The sequence below is a fragment of the Lagopus muta genome, chromosome 5, assembly GCF_023343835.1.
Source record: "Lagopus muta isolate bLagMut1 chromosome 5, bLagMut1 primary, whole genome shotgun sequence".
Taxonomy (NCBI): domain Eukaryota; kingdom Metazoa; phylum Chordata; class Aves; order Galliformes; family Phasianidae; genus Lagopus; species Lagopus muta.
In genome coordinates, this window is record NC_064437.1 from 65,265,412 (window position 1) to 65,281,383 (window position 15,972).

The window sequence follows — 15,972 nt, forward strand, 5'->3', positions numbered from 1 at the left end:
TTCACCAGAGGTCCTCCTCCGAAGGCCGTGTCTCCAAACAGTGACCTCTCTGCTGCCCAGCGAGCACTTCACGACTCCCATGCAACTGCCCTGTCCTGGCCTTTCTGAGCAGGGTAAGCAGTGTTTTCCTACATCTGAGATTATTTCTGCATCACCGAATGCCACCTGGGGTGGGTTTGGGCTTTCCTCACTTTGCAGGCTGTGAGTGGGCACAGGCTGAGGGCAGGGATGGATGGGGAACGCAGGGGCCGCACTGCTGGAATGCTGAGGTGTCATTAGCAGCTTCCACGAATCCTTTCTGAAATGCCAGTAGTTATTGGAGCACAGGAAGCTTCCAATGCAGCGTAACTTCACTTCTCATGGCATTCTACTTGTCTACTACAGATGTTCCAGGAGCCCTGGTGGAATAAGGCATGAATGCACAAGGTGTGCTGGGGCTGCAGAACGCCCTGCTCCACTTGCTGCCATGTAAAGGTCCTTGTGAATGTGAGGAACTGCTGCATGCGTGTTTAGGCTTAGTTTTTTTTGGTTTTTCTTTTTGTATTTATAAGAAAACCTTAAATTCAGATACAGCACTATTAAACCATCTTTTCTTCCAAAGGGAGGAAGCGGTTGTTCTGATGATGGCTCTGCTATCACTGCTTTTATTATTGTTGAGGAGGAACCCTGAGGTTCAGCTCAGACTGTAGTCAGACTTCTTAAAAAGCTCGATTTCATGAGAATTATTATTCAGAGTCTGATGATGTAGTATTTTTTTTCACTGCAGATGGACATACACTCAGCCAACAAGCAGAGCCTGCTCCTCCAGCAGACATCCTGAGCAAACCCTGCAAGTGGGGATTTCCAGCGGCCTCAGCAGGATCAGCCCATGGAAAATGAATTGTGCCTTGCTTGGATTGGGGCCCACAGGCAGCGCTGCTCTGCCCTGAGAGATTCAGCACAGAAGGAATCAGTGCTGCTAAATAAGGACAAGAAGTAGAAAGCTAATTTGTTTCTAAATGACCGTGGTAGAACAGAAAGTGTCTCTGCAAGCTCAGTGAGTTTCTGTTCATTAAGTGACTTCCAAAGACAGTTTACCTGTATTCAGATTCAAGAACCAATGATTAAATTATTTTCTATATAAACTTCTTGATGATTTGTCAGTTATGCACTTTAAGTATGAAACAGTGCTTAAGCATGAAGACAAAGAAGCAATCTGTGAGGAACTGTTTTATTGAAATATACAAAACAATTTGGCAAACATCTGCTTTTTTCTCATTAAATAAGATAAAATTACTGTAGGTAAAGGCATTCTGTTAGTACAAGCAAGCAAGCAGATCTTGAAGTTTATACGTGGATGAGGCAAATAGAAGATGCAAATTTATTTTACAGGTAAAAAAGACTGAGAAGCGACCGTCTGAGATACAGCAGAAGGAGATCCAATTAGCTGGGGAATTAAATTGCTTTTGCAGAAGAAATTATTAGGCACTGGAGTCCAAATTTCATTTCAGGCTGTTGTGTGTCACACTGAAGTAGTAAAAACTGATGAAGTTTCACCAATAGAGCAATTTCTTCCAGGTGCCCGTTTCACATCTCACACTAAAGTGAAGGAGAGCTGAGCAAAGTCTAAAAGGAAACAGCTTCAAGCGAGGTGAAAGCTTACTGAGAATCCTGTCTATGATACATAAGGCCACACGTCATTTTGGGCTAATCCCTCATCGTCACCACTGCAGAGCAGTGACAAACATCCACATCTACGAAGTGTAAGGAAGCAGCACTTTAATATTGCAACCGTGACTCAGCGAGATACTCAAAGCTAAGCTTCTGTTTTTAAACACCCATTTATTGGAGTTCTCAGAGATACTTCACTACAAAGCAAGGCAGCAGCTGCCAGAGCATGATTCAGATGCATTATGCATTGCTCCAGAAGACGACACGAGACATTAGCTTTAGTGTCTTTTCCCACTCTTACTAAAGTAGGAACACAGCGTTCACAGAACGAGTGCACGCTGATGGCGCAGTCGCTGCTGGGACAGGTGCTCCTGCAGGTCACCTCCTGTATTCCCACACCAATGTTTGCTTTGAAACCATGTGGGGTGCCTTCAGAAAGAACTGCTCGAAGCTGTGGTTGTGAGGCGCCTTCCAATGTAAATCCTGAGGATCAAGAACATGGGGTCAGTAAGCATTTGGCTTCAGCTCAGGAGGGACGTACAGCCTGCGAAAGAAAGTGTTTTTCATTATCAGGTTACAAGTTATTTAAGTTACAGCCAGGGCAGCAGCACCAGCTATAGCAGTGCCCACCGCGGCTCTCGGCCTTTGGTTGTTTGTGCAAACCCTTCTCTGACAACTGCTTCCCAAACTGTGAGTAATTCTCTGAGCAAGCTGCTCAGTTTCAGAAATGCAGGAGTCAGAGATAAGCGCGGGGTCAGCAACAACAGCGCAGCACTTCGGGACCTTCCTGAAGTCAAACATTCTGATTACACTTTTTCTTTCACCTGGTGTTTGTAAGCCATTGGTTTCACTGTCATCCTTGTGGACTCGTGTTTCTCTAGTCACCATTTCCCACCTTGCTGTGCTTTCACAGCTGCCTTACATTTTTACCTTTTGAGATTAAAGCTCACACCTCCCATGGAACTGAGAAGTACGTACATACAATCTTAATTTCACTGCTCTTTAATTCTTTGGAAGAATTCTGAGCTGGTAAGAAAAGCATTAAAGTTAACTGGGTGCATTCAGCAGTACCACAGGCAAATAGGAAACCCTGAACAACCAACTGCCATCGTTGTGTGGTGAAGAGCACACAGCTCAGCTGCAGACAAGGAGGAAGTCGGTCAGACCTGAGAAAACAGGTAAAGAAAAAAAGCCACCCAAAAAAAAATAAACTTACCCCAGTCCAATGGCAAGCAAATGAGAAAGAAGCAGAGATGGGAGGAAAACCTTCAAAAATTCTGCTGAAAATATCCCCCCTTTCTTCATGACACTGGTGTTCCTCATGCTGAGCGTAGCTGTGCGCCTGGGGTGTTTGAACAGGAACTCCCTAATTTTGAGGAGGAGAGCAGTCAGAACATTCACACGCACACCAAATGCAGTCAGAACACTAATGCACACATTTCTACTGGTGGAAACAACAGCTGTGTCAGAGCTCTTCCAGAAGCCCTGAGGGCACTCACTTTGGGGGGATGTTCTCCGGCCTGCTGGACCAATCCCATATCCAGTCTGCGTTTTTCTTCAGCAGCCTTTCTACCTCTTTCCTCCTCTCAAGGAAGTCCTCTTCGGACTGAAACACAGAGCCACAACCAAACAGAACACGTGACTGCCAGAGGTAGCAATCGGTCCTCTAAAGCAGATCTGTGCTGCACCCAGGGCTGCACCTGCAGCTCACTTCTCCCACCTCTCCCTGCTGTGTACCGTCCTCATCACCCCAAGCATTCGCATCCTGGATAAACATGGGCAGAGGGGACGGCCTCAGCACAGGACGGGAATGGAAAAGGGTCGTATCCCACATTTGTATTTCTTATTTGTGTAAGTATAGACTGACCTGGAAATGAAATGCCAGGCGCCCTGTATTTCATCCTCAGTGTGATCTGAAAATATCCCACGTTACAAATCTAAAGACACTCGGCAGAACGCAATTCTCAAGTCTGCCTGTGTTCAGATCTGGCTGGATGTCACATCCACCTGCAGAACCTTAATCCAGCTAACACGTACCAAGTGAAACCAGTTCAGTTTAGAAAAGCTACACAACTTTTGGGACAGTGTTGGCAGGAGGGGTGATCCCAGGTCTTGTTTTTGCTGCACAGATGTGTGCACACAAGCAAAAGAGCAGCTTTGCTACACGGGAATACAATTTCCTGCTGCTTTCATACACACTGAATGAAGCAGAGGTCGTGCAATAAGAGCAGGATCTGATTATAGAAGTTAAGCAGCTGCACACACACTTAACAATGAAATAAGATTGTCCAGGCAGCTATTTCTGATGGTATTCTAACTTGAGATTATTGGATCTCAAAATCTAAACAAACATCTTCAAACACATGAAAGGTTTTCTGGAAACGTAATCTAAGAACAATTCATTTGCAGTAATGTATTTAATTAACCCAAGGTGGGCAATTCCTTCAGACAGATTCCTGAAGGAGTTGTAGAGACAGTGAGTTGGGATAAAGGGAGGGCCTACAGGACCAAGCACGTTTTATGCCATTTTAAGAACCGATTAAAGCTACATTGGTAAAACCTGGGCTGTCAGTTCTGGACAAGAGGAGGCTGAGAGAATCTGCTATGCTGAGCCATTATCCTAAGAGCAATTTGCTGAAGTCCCTACACAGAAGGTGAAGCTGCTGGTTTCCTACTGCTGGGTGTCAAACAGTGACAAATTTGCTCTCCAAAGCAAAATGAGACTTTTACCTGAAAGCTGTTTTTTTCCCCACTGCTATGGCTCTCTATTTCCAGAGCTCTGTGGCTGTCCAGAGGTGTCTGGGAACGGGGAGGGCTTGAACAAAGAGAAGAACAAGTGAGAAGGAGCTCAGTCAGCCCTTTATGACATCATTTTTGGGACGACCAAAAAGTAACAAACAAAGCCTGTATGCACGGCTGTCCTGAACAGCTGCAGCGCCCTGACCGCAGCCGAAGAGACCCATCTGTCCCCAGGTGATACACAGCTGCCACCTCCCCCAGTCCATCTCTGATGCTCCAACAACCTGCCAAGCACAGCGCTGTGCCGAGATCCTTTCAGCAGCCGTGAGGCTGCGCTGCTGGGCTCCCACTGCTCACTAACCAACCTGGGCAGCAGTGATGGCTGGGGGGTTCAACTCTAGCGAGGCAGGTGACACAAGGAGGTTCTGCATCCTGCTGTTTTAAGTCCCTCAGTTCCTTTCGATGGATAAACTTCAGGCTGCAGACGTTGCAGTCCATCCAAATCAAATGCATGAATTGACAAAACTGACCATCAGTCTCAAATGTATTTTTCTATTTTATTATTATATACCTAGAAATCTGTATGTTTTGTAAACTAGATACGGAACAATTCCTTTCAGCAGTTGCCTGAGCACTCTTGACTGTTTTAGCCCATGACAAAGCACACACTGCTTGTTATCACCTTTCTCTGACATCACTGCTGTGTGGTACCTTCACCAGAACAAGAATACTGCCTGTGCACAAGCAGGAACACTGTGCATAAACATGGCTTTGTGCAAGAGTGAGCTCTGCTTTACTTCATAGAATCACAGCATGGCCTGGGTTGCAAAGGAGCACAGTGCTCATCCAGTTCCAACCCCCTGCTGTGTGCAGGACACCAACCAGCAGCCCAGGCTGCCCAGAGCCACATCCAGCCTGGCCTTGAATGCCTGCAGGGATGGGGCATCCACAGCCTCCTTGGGCAACCTGTGCCAGTGCCTCACCACCCTCTGGATGAAAAACTTCCTCCTCATATCCAACCTCAACCTCCCCTGTCTCAGTGTAAAACCATTCCCCATAGTAGCCATACTTACAGTAAAGCATTTTGTTTACCTGTCACAATGGGAACTTTCTCTGGAACTGCTTCTTCCAGACTCATGCTGTGCATCAAGGAGTATTTTCTCCATGTCACCATTGTGAATGGAGATAGAAGCTGGTACTTGTTCTTGGCTGGTCGCTGCCGTGCTGTTTCCATTGCCATTTCCATTGCTGCTGAAGTGAAGTTCAACCCAGGAACCTGTCGGGCACAATGGAAAACACGACCAGAATAAGGCCGGCTGCTCTGCACAAAGGCATGCAGAACATGAGACTGCTGATCCTCCCCATGACACGGCAGGACAGGCTTTAGTGCCAGCATCTGCAGCTCGGCGAGCACCGCGCAGTGCCAAAACACGGGGGCGTGCTGCAAGAGCTGCAGCCCCAGGGAGCCGAGCAGAAGCCAGGCGGTACATTGTGTCTCCTTCTGCAAACGAGGGCTTTTATTTTCGTTCAGAGCCGCACGTCGTTCGTATTGCTCAACGCAGGCAATGTCCAAAAAGAGCCCAACACAACAACAACAACCTCTAAGACTTCCTGCGCCAGTTTGTTTACTGATTACCGAAAGCGTTCCAGGCTGCAGCCCGCCGTAGCAGCGCTGCGCGGCGCTTTTCGTCGAGCAGCAGGCACGCAGCAATGCCCCATCACGTGCGGCCGCCCGCGGCGTTGTTTCATGCGGGAGGTCACACGCGGCTCCGCTGTTTCCAAGAGGGCTCCGAGCTGCAGCCCTGGGCTAGTGGCAACCAACACACGGCAGGACCCGGAGCCAGCCTGTCGCTTACAAAGCAGCTCACGGGGCAGACAGCGCTGAGCCACGCGACCGCCGGGGGATTCAGGCTGTCCACCGCGCTGACACAACAGCGTGAGCAGAGAGCCGAGTTCTGCCCGTCGCGGCGCAGTGACGGGATGCGCCGCAAGGAAAAACGTGCGGGGCAAAACCTGCCGGGTTTCCGTGGGCGCAGCAAAGCCGGAGCAGCGGAGATGCGGTGCCGGAGGCACAGCGAAGGAGGAGCGCAGTGGCAATAGCGAGCGGACGGGGAGAAGCGAAGGCGGAGATGGAGGGAAAGCGCGCGGCTTCCACCGCCCCGCCCCGCGGCCCTTACTTACCCTGCAGGTTCTCCTCCGACGGGCTGAGCCGCGACATGGCGGCGTGGAGCTGGGGACGCGCAGTGCCCGGCGCTCGGTGCGGCTCCGCGCTGCCGTCACGGCCGCCCCGCTCCCATTGGGCGCCGCCGCGCTCCCGCCCTCCGCGAACGGCCGTGGGGGGGAGGGCAGGGGGAGGCGGAGCGGCGCCATGATGGCGGGGTGGGGGCGGTAGGGGGCGCTGTTTCCTCTCCCGCTTCGCCCCCCGGGCGGCGCTGCCGTGGGCGCTGCAAGCGGCTCCGCGCTGCTGCTGGGAGCAGGAAGGGACGGCGCGGTTCCTCACGGCGCGGTGTGAGCGGCTGCGCTGGCGTTTCTAACGGAAACGTTTCTGACCGCAGAAGGGCGGGGGCTGGTATCAGAACCGACCCTGGCAGCTCCCAGACCGGCGGCACGGAGCCTACAGGTGGCGATTAATTAATTACGGGCATGAATTCCTTCTTTTTGAGGGGTGCCTGAGGCGTGGCACCATCCGAGCAGACAGCGGGGCCATCGAACAGAAGAGCGGCCGCTGCACGCGGTGCCGCTGAGGCGTCGTGTCCGATGGCTGCGCGCAGCTCTGCCGCTGCTCTGCGGAGCGGAACGCCGGCAGCCCGAGCGCGGAGCTGCGGAGGAGGCAGCTGCCATCTCCGTGCTGCCGCCGCTCGTGGCCGAATCTGCAGGACGGGGGTTGCCAGCCTCTGTAGCGCTCTGCTCTGGAAGTAGCGGCCGCCCCGCGGCTCTCAGCACGGCTGTGAGCATGGGCCGAGGGCCGTTCTGCTCCTGCACAGCTCGGCGCCGCTCCGCCCGGCCTGGGGCACAGGAGAGCGCTCCCTCCACCTCGTGGGGAACCGCAGCAACTTCATTCGGCAGCGAAGTGAGCACAGCTGTTAGAATGTTGCAAAGCTGCTTCCCGGCCAGAAGCTACGTTTAACCTCTGCACCTTTCTGATTCGCTGTGCTGCAACGGCAGGCTCAACAGCGCGGAGGAGTGCTTTGATATTAAATTCAATTACAATCGGGAAAAAAATACCTCAAGTTGTGGGTTAGGTATCTTATCAAATCCTGAAGTTTAAGATCAAGCTTTGGGAAAGGCTGCCGTTTCTTTGTGTGCCAACAATTCCCTGACTTTGACAACAAATTCTGCAAACCGTGGACCAGAGTGTGCTGTACCTTCGGTGCTCTTATGGGCAAACAAAGGCAGTGCTACATGCAGCAGTGTGCGTGGAGAAGAGAAGGCTGCAGGGAGCCCTCATCGCAACCTTTCAGTATTTGAATGGAGCGTATAAACAGGAGGGAGAGCAGCTGTTTGTGGGGGTGGATGGCGATAGGACAAGGAGGAATGGTTTTAAACTGAGACACAGGGGAAGTTGAGGTTGGATATGAGGAGGAAGTTTTTCCCCCAGAGGGTGGTGAGGCACTGGCACAGGTTGCCCAAGGAGGCTGTGGATGCCCCATCCCTGCAAGCATTCAAGGCCAGGCTGGATGTGGCTCTGGGCAGCCTGGGCTGCTGGTTGGTGACCTGCACACAGCAGGGGGTTGGAGCTGGATGAGCACTGTGCTCCTTTGCAACCCAGGCCATTCTGTGGCTCTATAATGCTATGATATCTGTTCCTCTTGATAAAGCAGCATGCAGCAGGGTGCTCTGAGCAAACCTGTGATGGATGCAGCTGGGTGAATAGAAACTGCCAGCCAGCTGGGGGCTGAGGCAGGCTGCACCTGCCTGTCAGTGTCACATCTCTGCTGGGGAACATCATGGAGCAGATCCTCCTGGAAGCTATGCTAAGGCACACAGAAGGCAGGGTTATGGTACAGGAGAACAAGCATGGCTTCACCAAGGGCAAATCCTGCCTGACCAACTTATGGCTTTCTGTGATCACATCTCTGCACCAATGGACGGGGAAAGAGCCACTGATGTCACTGATGTCTGGAGTTCAGTAAGGCCTCTGACACGGTCCCCCATAGCATCCTTTTCTCCAAAATGGAGAGAGGTGGATTTGATAGGTGTCTGATGGATGAAGCACTGGTTTGCAAGACTGTACCCAGACACTGGTAGTCAATGGCTCAGTGTCCAAATAGAGATCAGTGATGAGTGGTGTCCCCCAGGGATCACCACTGGGACCAGTGCTCTTTAATACCGGGATGTAAGTGGGATCAAGTGCACCATCAGCAGATTGTGGGTGACACCAAGCTGTGTGGTACGGCCAACATACCCAAGAAATGGGATGCCAACAGAGGCACGTAGGCAGGCTTGAGCAGTAGATGAAGTTCATGAGGTTCAAGTCCAAGTGTAAGGTCTGCACATGGATCATGGCAAGCTCCACTACCAGTACAAGCTGGGAAATGTAGGGATAGAGCACAGCCCTGCTGAAAAGGACCTGGGTACTGGATGGACACGAGCCAGCAGTGTGCTCTCACAGCCCTAAAACCAGCTGTATCCAGGGCTGCATCCAAAGCAGTGCAGCCAGCAGGATGAGGGAGGTGATCCTGCCCACATGAGCCGAGGGGTGAAACACCTCGTGAGGGGACAGGCTGAGAGCAGGGGCTGTGCAGCTGGAGAGGGAAAGGCTGTAGGAGAGCTGGGAGCAGCCTGTCGGCGTCTGAGAGGCAGTAAAAAAGAAGGGGACGGACTGTTGAGCTGGGGCTGTTGTGAAGGAGAGGGGGAACTGGTTTCAAACTAGAAGAGGGCTATAAGGAAGAAGCGTGTTACAGCGAGGCACTGCATGGGCTGCCCAGAGAGGTGGGGGCGGTCGCTGCAGACAGCCTAGAGCAGGGGATGGGCTTTGAGCACTGGTGGAGCTGTGGGTGTCCCTGCTCACTGCAGGGGTGGCACCGGGCGGCCGTTACAGATCCTCTCCCACTCAAACGATACTTATTCTACGGTGCCGCGATTCCCACTTTGCTCCGCACAGCCGTGCGTTCCTGCGCACCCCCAGCACGCCGCACGGGCTGCCGGCTGCTTCCAGCCCCGCGCACCTTCCGGATCTTCTCGGCAACTCGAGCCGTGCTGCGAGAGGAGCTGGGACGGGACCCGTCCTGCGTGAGATCCGAGCCTCGAGCTCCGCGGTTCAGCTCCAAATGCCGCTCCCGGCGCCGGGAGCTGCGATGCGCAGCAGCACCGCAATGGCTGCGGGCGGCGCCGCGCTCCGAGCCCCCCCGCAACCCCCCGCACCGCCCCGCCCCGCTGCGCGCACATCGCGCGGCTCTCAGCGCCTGGTGATGCTGCTGCTTTTTTTTCCCCTTTCCTTCCCCGTCCTCCAAATGCTCCCCCGGACGCACCGATGAACGGTTTTTCGTCTGATTCCGCGGTTCAAGAGGACGCAGATGGAAAATTTAATCTTACGCAGCGGGGATGGATTATTGGGTTTTGCCTTCCGCAGTTTTATGGTAAAAAATCCCTTTAAATCTGCCCGCTAGGAACAGCCCACAGGTTTTAACCCGGAGTGCGGAGGAATGGCAGTGTCCTCAGGTAGCGCCGGCGGGCAGCGTGCACCATGATGGAGCGTGCCTGCAAGGTCAGTTCCTATCCGTGTCTGTATGGAAGTGTGTGCCTGATGGGTTTCATATATATGCCATGTCTAACTCGCGTGCTACCTACGGGCCTCGTAGAACCCGTTTTCAAACGCCCTGTTTTCCACTCGGTGCCGTTTATTCCCCTCCCTGACCAACCACTTTCTGTTTGCTGTGGGTAACGCAGCCCTGCTCTGCAGCAGCCGCGGGTTTGGGTGTCGGAAAAGCCTTTGCAGAGCGGCTCTGCGCTCAGCTCCGGGGCTGCACCTCCCGGCTGCGGCGTTTGTCAGACCCGGCCGTCCCTGTAGCGTGTGACGGAGCCGCTGGGACTGCAGGGACATCTCTGGTGCCGGCAGCGTTGGTGCTTCAGGGTAATGAAGGCTGTGACGGATTGCTGTCGTGAGGGAAACTGGCTCCTGGGATCATTAAACTGTTGATTTGGATACATCCTGTTCTCTGAACTGTACTGCGTACCTTGTGGGCTGCTTGTCAGATTTCTTTTTTTTGGAGAAAGCACTTGGTTTTTCCCAGCTGCCTGCTCCCCCCATGGTGTCAGTCCCATCATCTCACTGCCATTTCTGTCCCTCTCAAGTAACACGGTGGTGCTTTTACTGAAACAGGCAGAAATGATGGATCACATGCACCGGAGCCAGGGTGGCTTTGGCGTGCTGTTTCTCAGCTGGTGACACCTCCAGAGGAGCGCAGGCACTGCAGCACAGCAGTGTGCAGGCAGGAGTTCCCTGCTGCCAGGCCTGCGGTGGCTTTAACACAGTGCTTCTTTCACCTCTGCTGTTCCTGGTCAGCACAGCTGGTGCTAAAGAGCGCTCAGGAATGGAACGTTTGGTAGCGGGGATGTGGGATCAAAGGCAAGTGAAATGGGGGTGGGGGACAGGAGTGCCTGCAGCAGGGGGAGCTGCAGCTGCCGTGAGGGCCTGATGGAAAAGTTAGCAGCCGTTTTGAGGGGGCTGTTAGGAGACCTCTGCTCTGGGATGTGTGGGGAGCCGTGCACCTTGGAGCATTGCCTCTTACACGTCCTGGAAGCGGTGGCTGCTGACATCTCCTACTCTACAAATCTCTACGAAGTTCCCAACTGCAGTCAACTGACCCAAAGAATACGACTTTTATTTCACTGTTCTTCCAACCGTATCTCTCATGCATCCCATCTTTTGCGTGCTCTAATGGAGATAGGACCGAGGGAGAATGGCTTTAAAGTAAAGAGGAAAGATTTAGGTTGGATGTTAGGAAGAAATTCTTTACTCAGAGGGTGTTGAGGTGCTGGAACTGCCCAGAGAAGCTGTGCATGCCCCATCCCTGGAGGGGCCCAAGGCCAGGCCTGATGGGGCAGCCTGAGCTGGTAGGGAGCAGCCAGGCCATGGCTTTGGGTTGGAGCTCAATGACCTTTAAAGGTTTCTTCCAACCTAAGCCATTCTACGACAAGTGGAGGCTTTTAAATAATGATCTTTCTTTACAGTGCTTTCTTCTTAAAACATTTCTTCTCCTACCTTGTGTCAGGTGCAGCTCTTCTCATGTAACAGCAGTGGAGCAACAAGGCAAAAGCAGGTTCTGAATCCTTATGTGGATTGATTGATGGAGCTCCTAGATTGGGGCACAGGTGGGTTCCATCCCTCTGCCTCAGCTGTGGGGCTCTGACAGAAGACAGCAGCACCTACACAGGTGGTGGGAAAGCAGCTGGATATTGGGCTGTGCTTCAGGCTTCCAAATTAAATCATTCCTTTAATCCCATCTTTATTTCTCCAGACCAGGCTAATAGCATTGATCTTCACGCTGAGGAAAAGGGGAGCTTACTTGTCCCTGGAGCTTTAAGTGCTGGCTGTTATCAGTGGTTGAACAGCACACAAACTCTTAGGGCTCTGACCTGGGAAGGTAATCCCCTGTTTTCCTTTGTCTCTGACAGTCAGGTCTTCTGAAGATAGGCCAAATCCCAAAGATCTCAGGAGTGCAATGTAGTTCAGCAGAAAATACTCTAAAGGAAACTGATGTCCTCATCATTCTTTTAATAAAACCCCTCCACTCCTTCAGCTCCACAGCAGCCACTGCTCGTTATTCCAGGAGCACATGGCCAGGATCTGCTGGCAGAGGTGACCGTGGGGAGGGAGGAGGTCCATCACCCATCAGCACGGCTCCCAGCTGGGCACGGCGGCTCCTGGCAACGCGTTGGTTTGCTGTAAGCCCAGGGGGCTCCTGCTGCGCTGCTCTGCAGGCAGTTCTGCCGTGTGGTCATCTGACCTTGGCAAGGTCAAGTGCAACTGGGAACCTCGTGTTTCTTCCTGCTCAAGTGAAAAGCAGTCAGTTCAAGACACGGAACGTGCGTTTTCTGTCCTTGTAAGCACAGTGTCTGGTCTCCTGCTTTACTCCTTTGGTTGGCCCCAGGGCTCAGCTCCATCTCAGCATGGTGCAGCCATGCCTTGGCCCCAAGCTGCCAGGCTGAGCCCTGGACATCCCCACGCTACCCAGAACCCAGGGGTGATGCTGTGCTTTGCACATGCTGATTGCACAGCAGCAACAGCCAGAGCTGAGTGCTGCAAGAGGCCGGGTGCTGATTGCAGGGAGCTCAGCTGTGCAGAGTGCAGCAGGAGGTGCTGTGCAGACCCTCAGCCTGTGGCAACCCCGGCTCCTCTGTGTCAGCACTTCTGGTACAGGTGGAACTGATTCAAACCTGGGCTTTCGATAACAAAAATGCTTCTCTGTGGGCTGGACTCAGTGATCCAACTCTGCCTACCCTGATTCTGTGATTCTCTTTGGAGGACTGCTCGGTTCTGTCGTGCTCATCCCTGATGCAGAGCGATGTGTCCCCTGGCACGTACTGTCAGTGCAGGGCAGCATTAACCAACCCCAGGTGGCACATGCTGTATTTCACTGGGATGTAAATCTGAAACAAATCCTGTATTAGTGGCACTCAACTAAAAAGACATTGCATGCAAAGAGCCTGATTCTGGTGCCACCAAATCAGTGTCAGAAGCGTTATTGACTCCAGGAGACTCAGGATGTGCCAGAGGGAGAACAAGTGTCTGAAGATGCACAGATTTGCACTAGCTGTTAATAGAGCTCTGACACTCAAATTCCCATGGCTCTACTTACAATTTTTTTTGCTATACTTTGCACTCTAACTACTTTTACATTAAAATTGCTCTTTGATTCATTTCGTATCGGGTTACTTTTCCAGTTGCCTCCATAGGCAATGAGCCATGCTTTGAGATAAGGTGTGTCCAGCTGGGGAGAGGACAGCACTCTTAGAGCAAATCTCTTGTCGATACCCACTTGTGCTTTGCTATGCATTGCCTCAGCATCCACAGTCTGGATTCCCTTTGGATAAAAGTGAATCAGAAGCTATCCTCCAACCAGCAGCTCATTCTCACACACAGGAGAACTCAAGATTGAAGTCCCATTAAAGTGTGGATAACGTGAAGGTCAGGACCTCAGCACCACTTCTATCACCATGCAGTGCGCGTTGCCCTGCCTGCCCCAGGCAGCCTGCAGGGAGCCACCATCAGCTGGTAACTTCTGAAGGAGAACAGCTTGAGCTGCGCCTCAGAAGAGGGACACATCCATCTGTGGGATGACAGCTGGTGTTGTACTGGAGCGTCTCTAATGAGGACTGGGTCGGGCAGTGAGCAACAGCATCATCCCAGTTCGTGACAGGCAGCGTGGATGTTTGGGTAGGACAGGCACACGTTTCATAGAATCATAGGCTGGTTTGAGTTGGAGGGGACCCTAAAGATCATCCAGTTCCGACCCCCTGCTGCAGGCAGGGACACCTCCCGTAGCCCGGGTTGCTCACAGCCCCATCCAGCCTGGCCTTGAATGCTTCCAGGGAGGAGGCATCCGCAGCCTCACTGGGCAACCTGTTCCAGTGCATCACCAGCCTCACAGTGAAGAATTTCTTCTAACCTCTGGCATAAATCGACCCTCTTCCAGTTTAAAGCCACTTCCCCTTGTCCTGTTGCCATATGCTCCTACACTAAATCCCTCCCTAGCTTTTCCGTGGGCACCTTTTGGGCCGCTAGAAGGTCTCCCTGCTGCCTTCTCTTCTGCAGCCTGAAGAGCCCCGTGTCTCTCAGCCCGGCCTTGCAGGCAGGTGCTGCAGCCCTCGGATCATCTTCGTGGTCCTCCTCTGGACCCGCTCCAGCAGCTCCAGTCCTCCTTGTGTTGGGGGCCCAGAACTGGACGCAGTGCTCCAGGTGGGGTCTCCCGAGAGCAGAGCAGAGGGGCAGAATCACCTCCCTCGCCCTGCTGGTCACCCTTCTCTTGATGCAGCCCGGGATGCAGTTGGCCTTCTGGGCTGTGAGAGCAACTGCTGGCTGTGTTGCATTGTAATCAGTCAGCACTCCCAAATCCTTCTCCTCAGGGCTGCTCTCAAGCCAGGACTTTTCTGGTATTATGATAGATAGCAGAGAAACCAATGTCAGTGTGATTCATGTGCAAATAGGAATTCCCACCCCAATTATAGCCTCAGCAATGTTTACTTCAGCGCATGGCAGCAGCACCCTAGAACTGACCCACAGTCCAAGCCACGGATGCTGCATCTTCAGGACCACGTGCAGAACGTTTGAAATCCTCCAGTTTAAACATTATCAAACAGCTTCATGACTGCATGGTTATTTCATAGTTGTTGATTTTCCCTTTAGAGTGGCTGAGATGCGAATGTGAAAAATAATCTCTTTTTTTTCCTTCTTTTGCTTGCGTACTTCTGGAAGTTTATGGCAGCACATCAGAATGACATTTTCTAAATGGGCTTCATGGCACTCAGTCAGGGCAAAGTGAGCTTAATGCAGTCGGATCACAGGGTAACTCCATCGGAAGCAGATGAAGATGACGTGGGAACTGTGAATGCAATATCTCCTATATTCTGAAGGATTGATCTCTACTCGTCACACAGAGCACAGATTCAGGGAGGATGGCAGATACAGACGAAAGAGAGACAAGAGGGGCTGAGTTCTGGAAATGGAGAAAATTATGTAACGTGATACATTCCAATTTGTTTTCTCTTATTTGAAGGCAGTAATTTGTATCTATTTATGTGTCAGAAGAACTAATGGCATTACAAAGCACTACTGACCCTGGTGCTTGTGCAACACTAACACAAGTGAGGTGTTTTACAATTAGAGAAAACCTCTCATCCAATCCCATCCTAAGAAATAAAACCTGAATATTAATGGCTTGCATGTTTTTATGTGGGAGCTCACATAAACTAGAGCACTGAACTGACCCAGTTCTTTATTCTTGTGGCTCATAAGATGTCTTCTCTACATTCCTTCTAAATCTGGCACAGCTGCTTCCATAACGTTGGCTTTTTATAGACTCGGGGCTCATTCTCGTGTGCGATATTTTCTTACTCCATCTGAAAACAAATATCAGCAAAGGCAGCTCTTGAGAAATGTGAAGGCACACTGGAAATGTAATGTAACCAACCAAAGCACAGACCTCTTTCTCTGCCTTAAAGGCAAAGCTTCAGCTTTTCCTCTACATATAGGAAAAAATTCTGCACACATCCTTGGTGCCACGTTTGTGTGTCAGGCAGGCAGCGATTTTCAGTCACAGCCTTTTCTCTGTGCAGGGCTGCAGTGACGGCGTGCTGTGATATCTGTGCTTCCAACTGGTCCCGAGGCACAAGTGGCCTTTGGCCCACACAGCAGATCCCCATGGTGATTATGGGGTGCTCACTGGTGCTTCTACATTACTTGCCTCTTATGTTGGTAGCAAAGTGAAATGGTTGCTCACAGTGCATTATTTTTTCACTTGCTGATATTGAAACTCCTTCCTGCATGTTAGGTAAGGCCAGATGGCCTCGCTGGTTCCTGGGAAATGCTTTTGCATTGGATGGGAAGTTTGCTTCTAGCTTGTTTGCATCCGAGGTAAAGTC

At 51.8% G+C, this 15,972-nt stretch overlaps 2 protein-coding genes across 27 annotated transcripts in view; one reads left to right on the plus strand and one right to left on the minus strand.

Annotated features, from left to right (window-relative positions):
- Window positions 1-1,191: 1,191 nt before the first annotated feature.
- BNIP3 (BCL2 interacting protein 3) lies at window positions 1,192-6,694 on the minus strand. The gene is made up of 6 exons (XM_048944035.1): window positions 6,571-6,694; window positions 5,482-5,665; window positions 4,381-4,465; window positions 3,150-3,256; window positions 2,867-3,016; window positions 1,192-2,133 (listed from the first exon to the last, which is right to left on the minus strand). The coding sequence occupies exons 1-6, from the start codon at window positions 6,605-6,607 to the stop codon at window positions 2,082-2,084; spliced, it is 615 nt and encodes a 204-aa protein (XP_048799992.1). The 5' UTR covers window positions 6,608-6,694; the 3' UTR covers window positions 1,192-2,081.
- A 3,098-nt stretch (window positions 6,695-9,792) lies between these two features.
- Window positions 9,793-15,972, plus strand: part of JAKMIP3 (Janus kinase and microtubule interacting protein 3) — a 50,607-nt gene continuing 44,427 nt past the window's right edge. For all 26 annotated transcript variants that reach the window (XM_048943948.1, XM_048943954.1, XM_048943950.1 and 23 more), the window contains exon 1: window positions 9,793-10,096. The gene's annotated coding sequence lies outside the window, so the exon portion shown is untranslated. The remainder of the gene's footprint in view (window positions 10,097-15,972) is intronic.

Excerpts from the sequence above, each read along its gene's own strand:
- BNIP3 (XM_048944035.1), bottom strand. The coding sequence starts at position 6,607 with ATGTCGCGGCTCAGCCCGTCGGAGGAGAACCTGCAGG. Across the intron at positions 5,666-6,570 it reads GTCGGAGGAGAACCTGCAGG|GTTCCTGGGTTGAACTTCAC; the intron begins GTAAGTAAGGGC and ends TGTGCCCGACAG. Across the intron at positions 2,134-2,866 it reads TTGCTTGCCATTGGACTGGG|GATTTACATTGGAAGGCGCC; the intron begins GTAAGTTTATTT and ends CTTGATCCTCAG.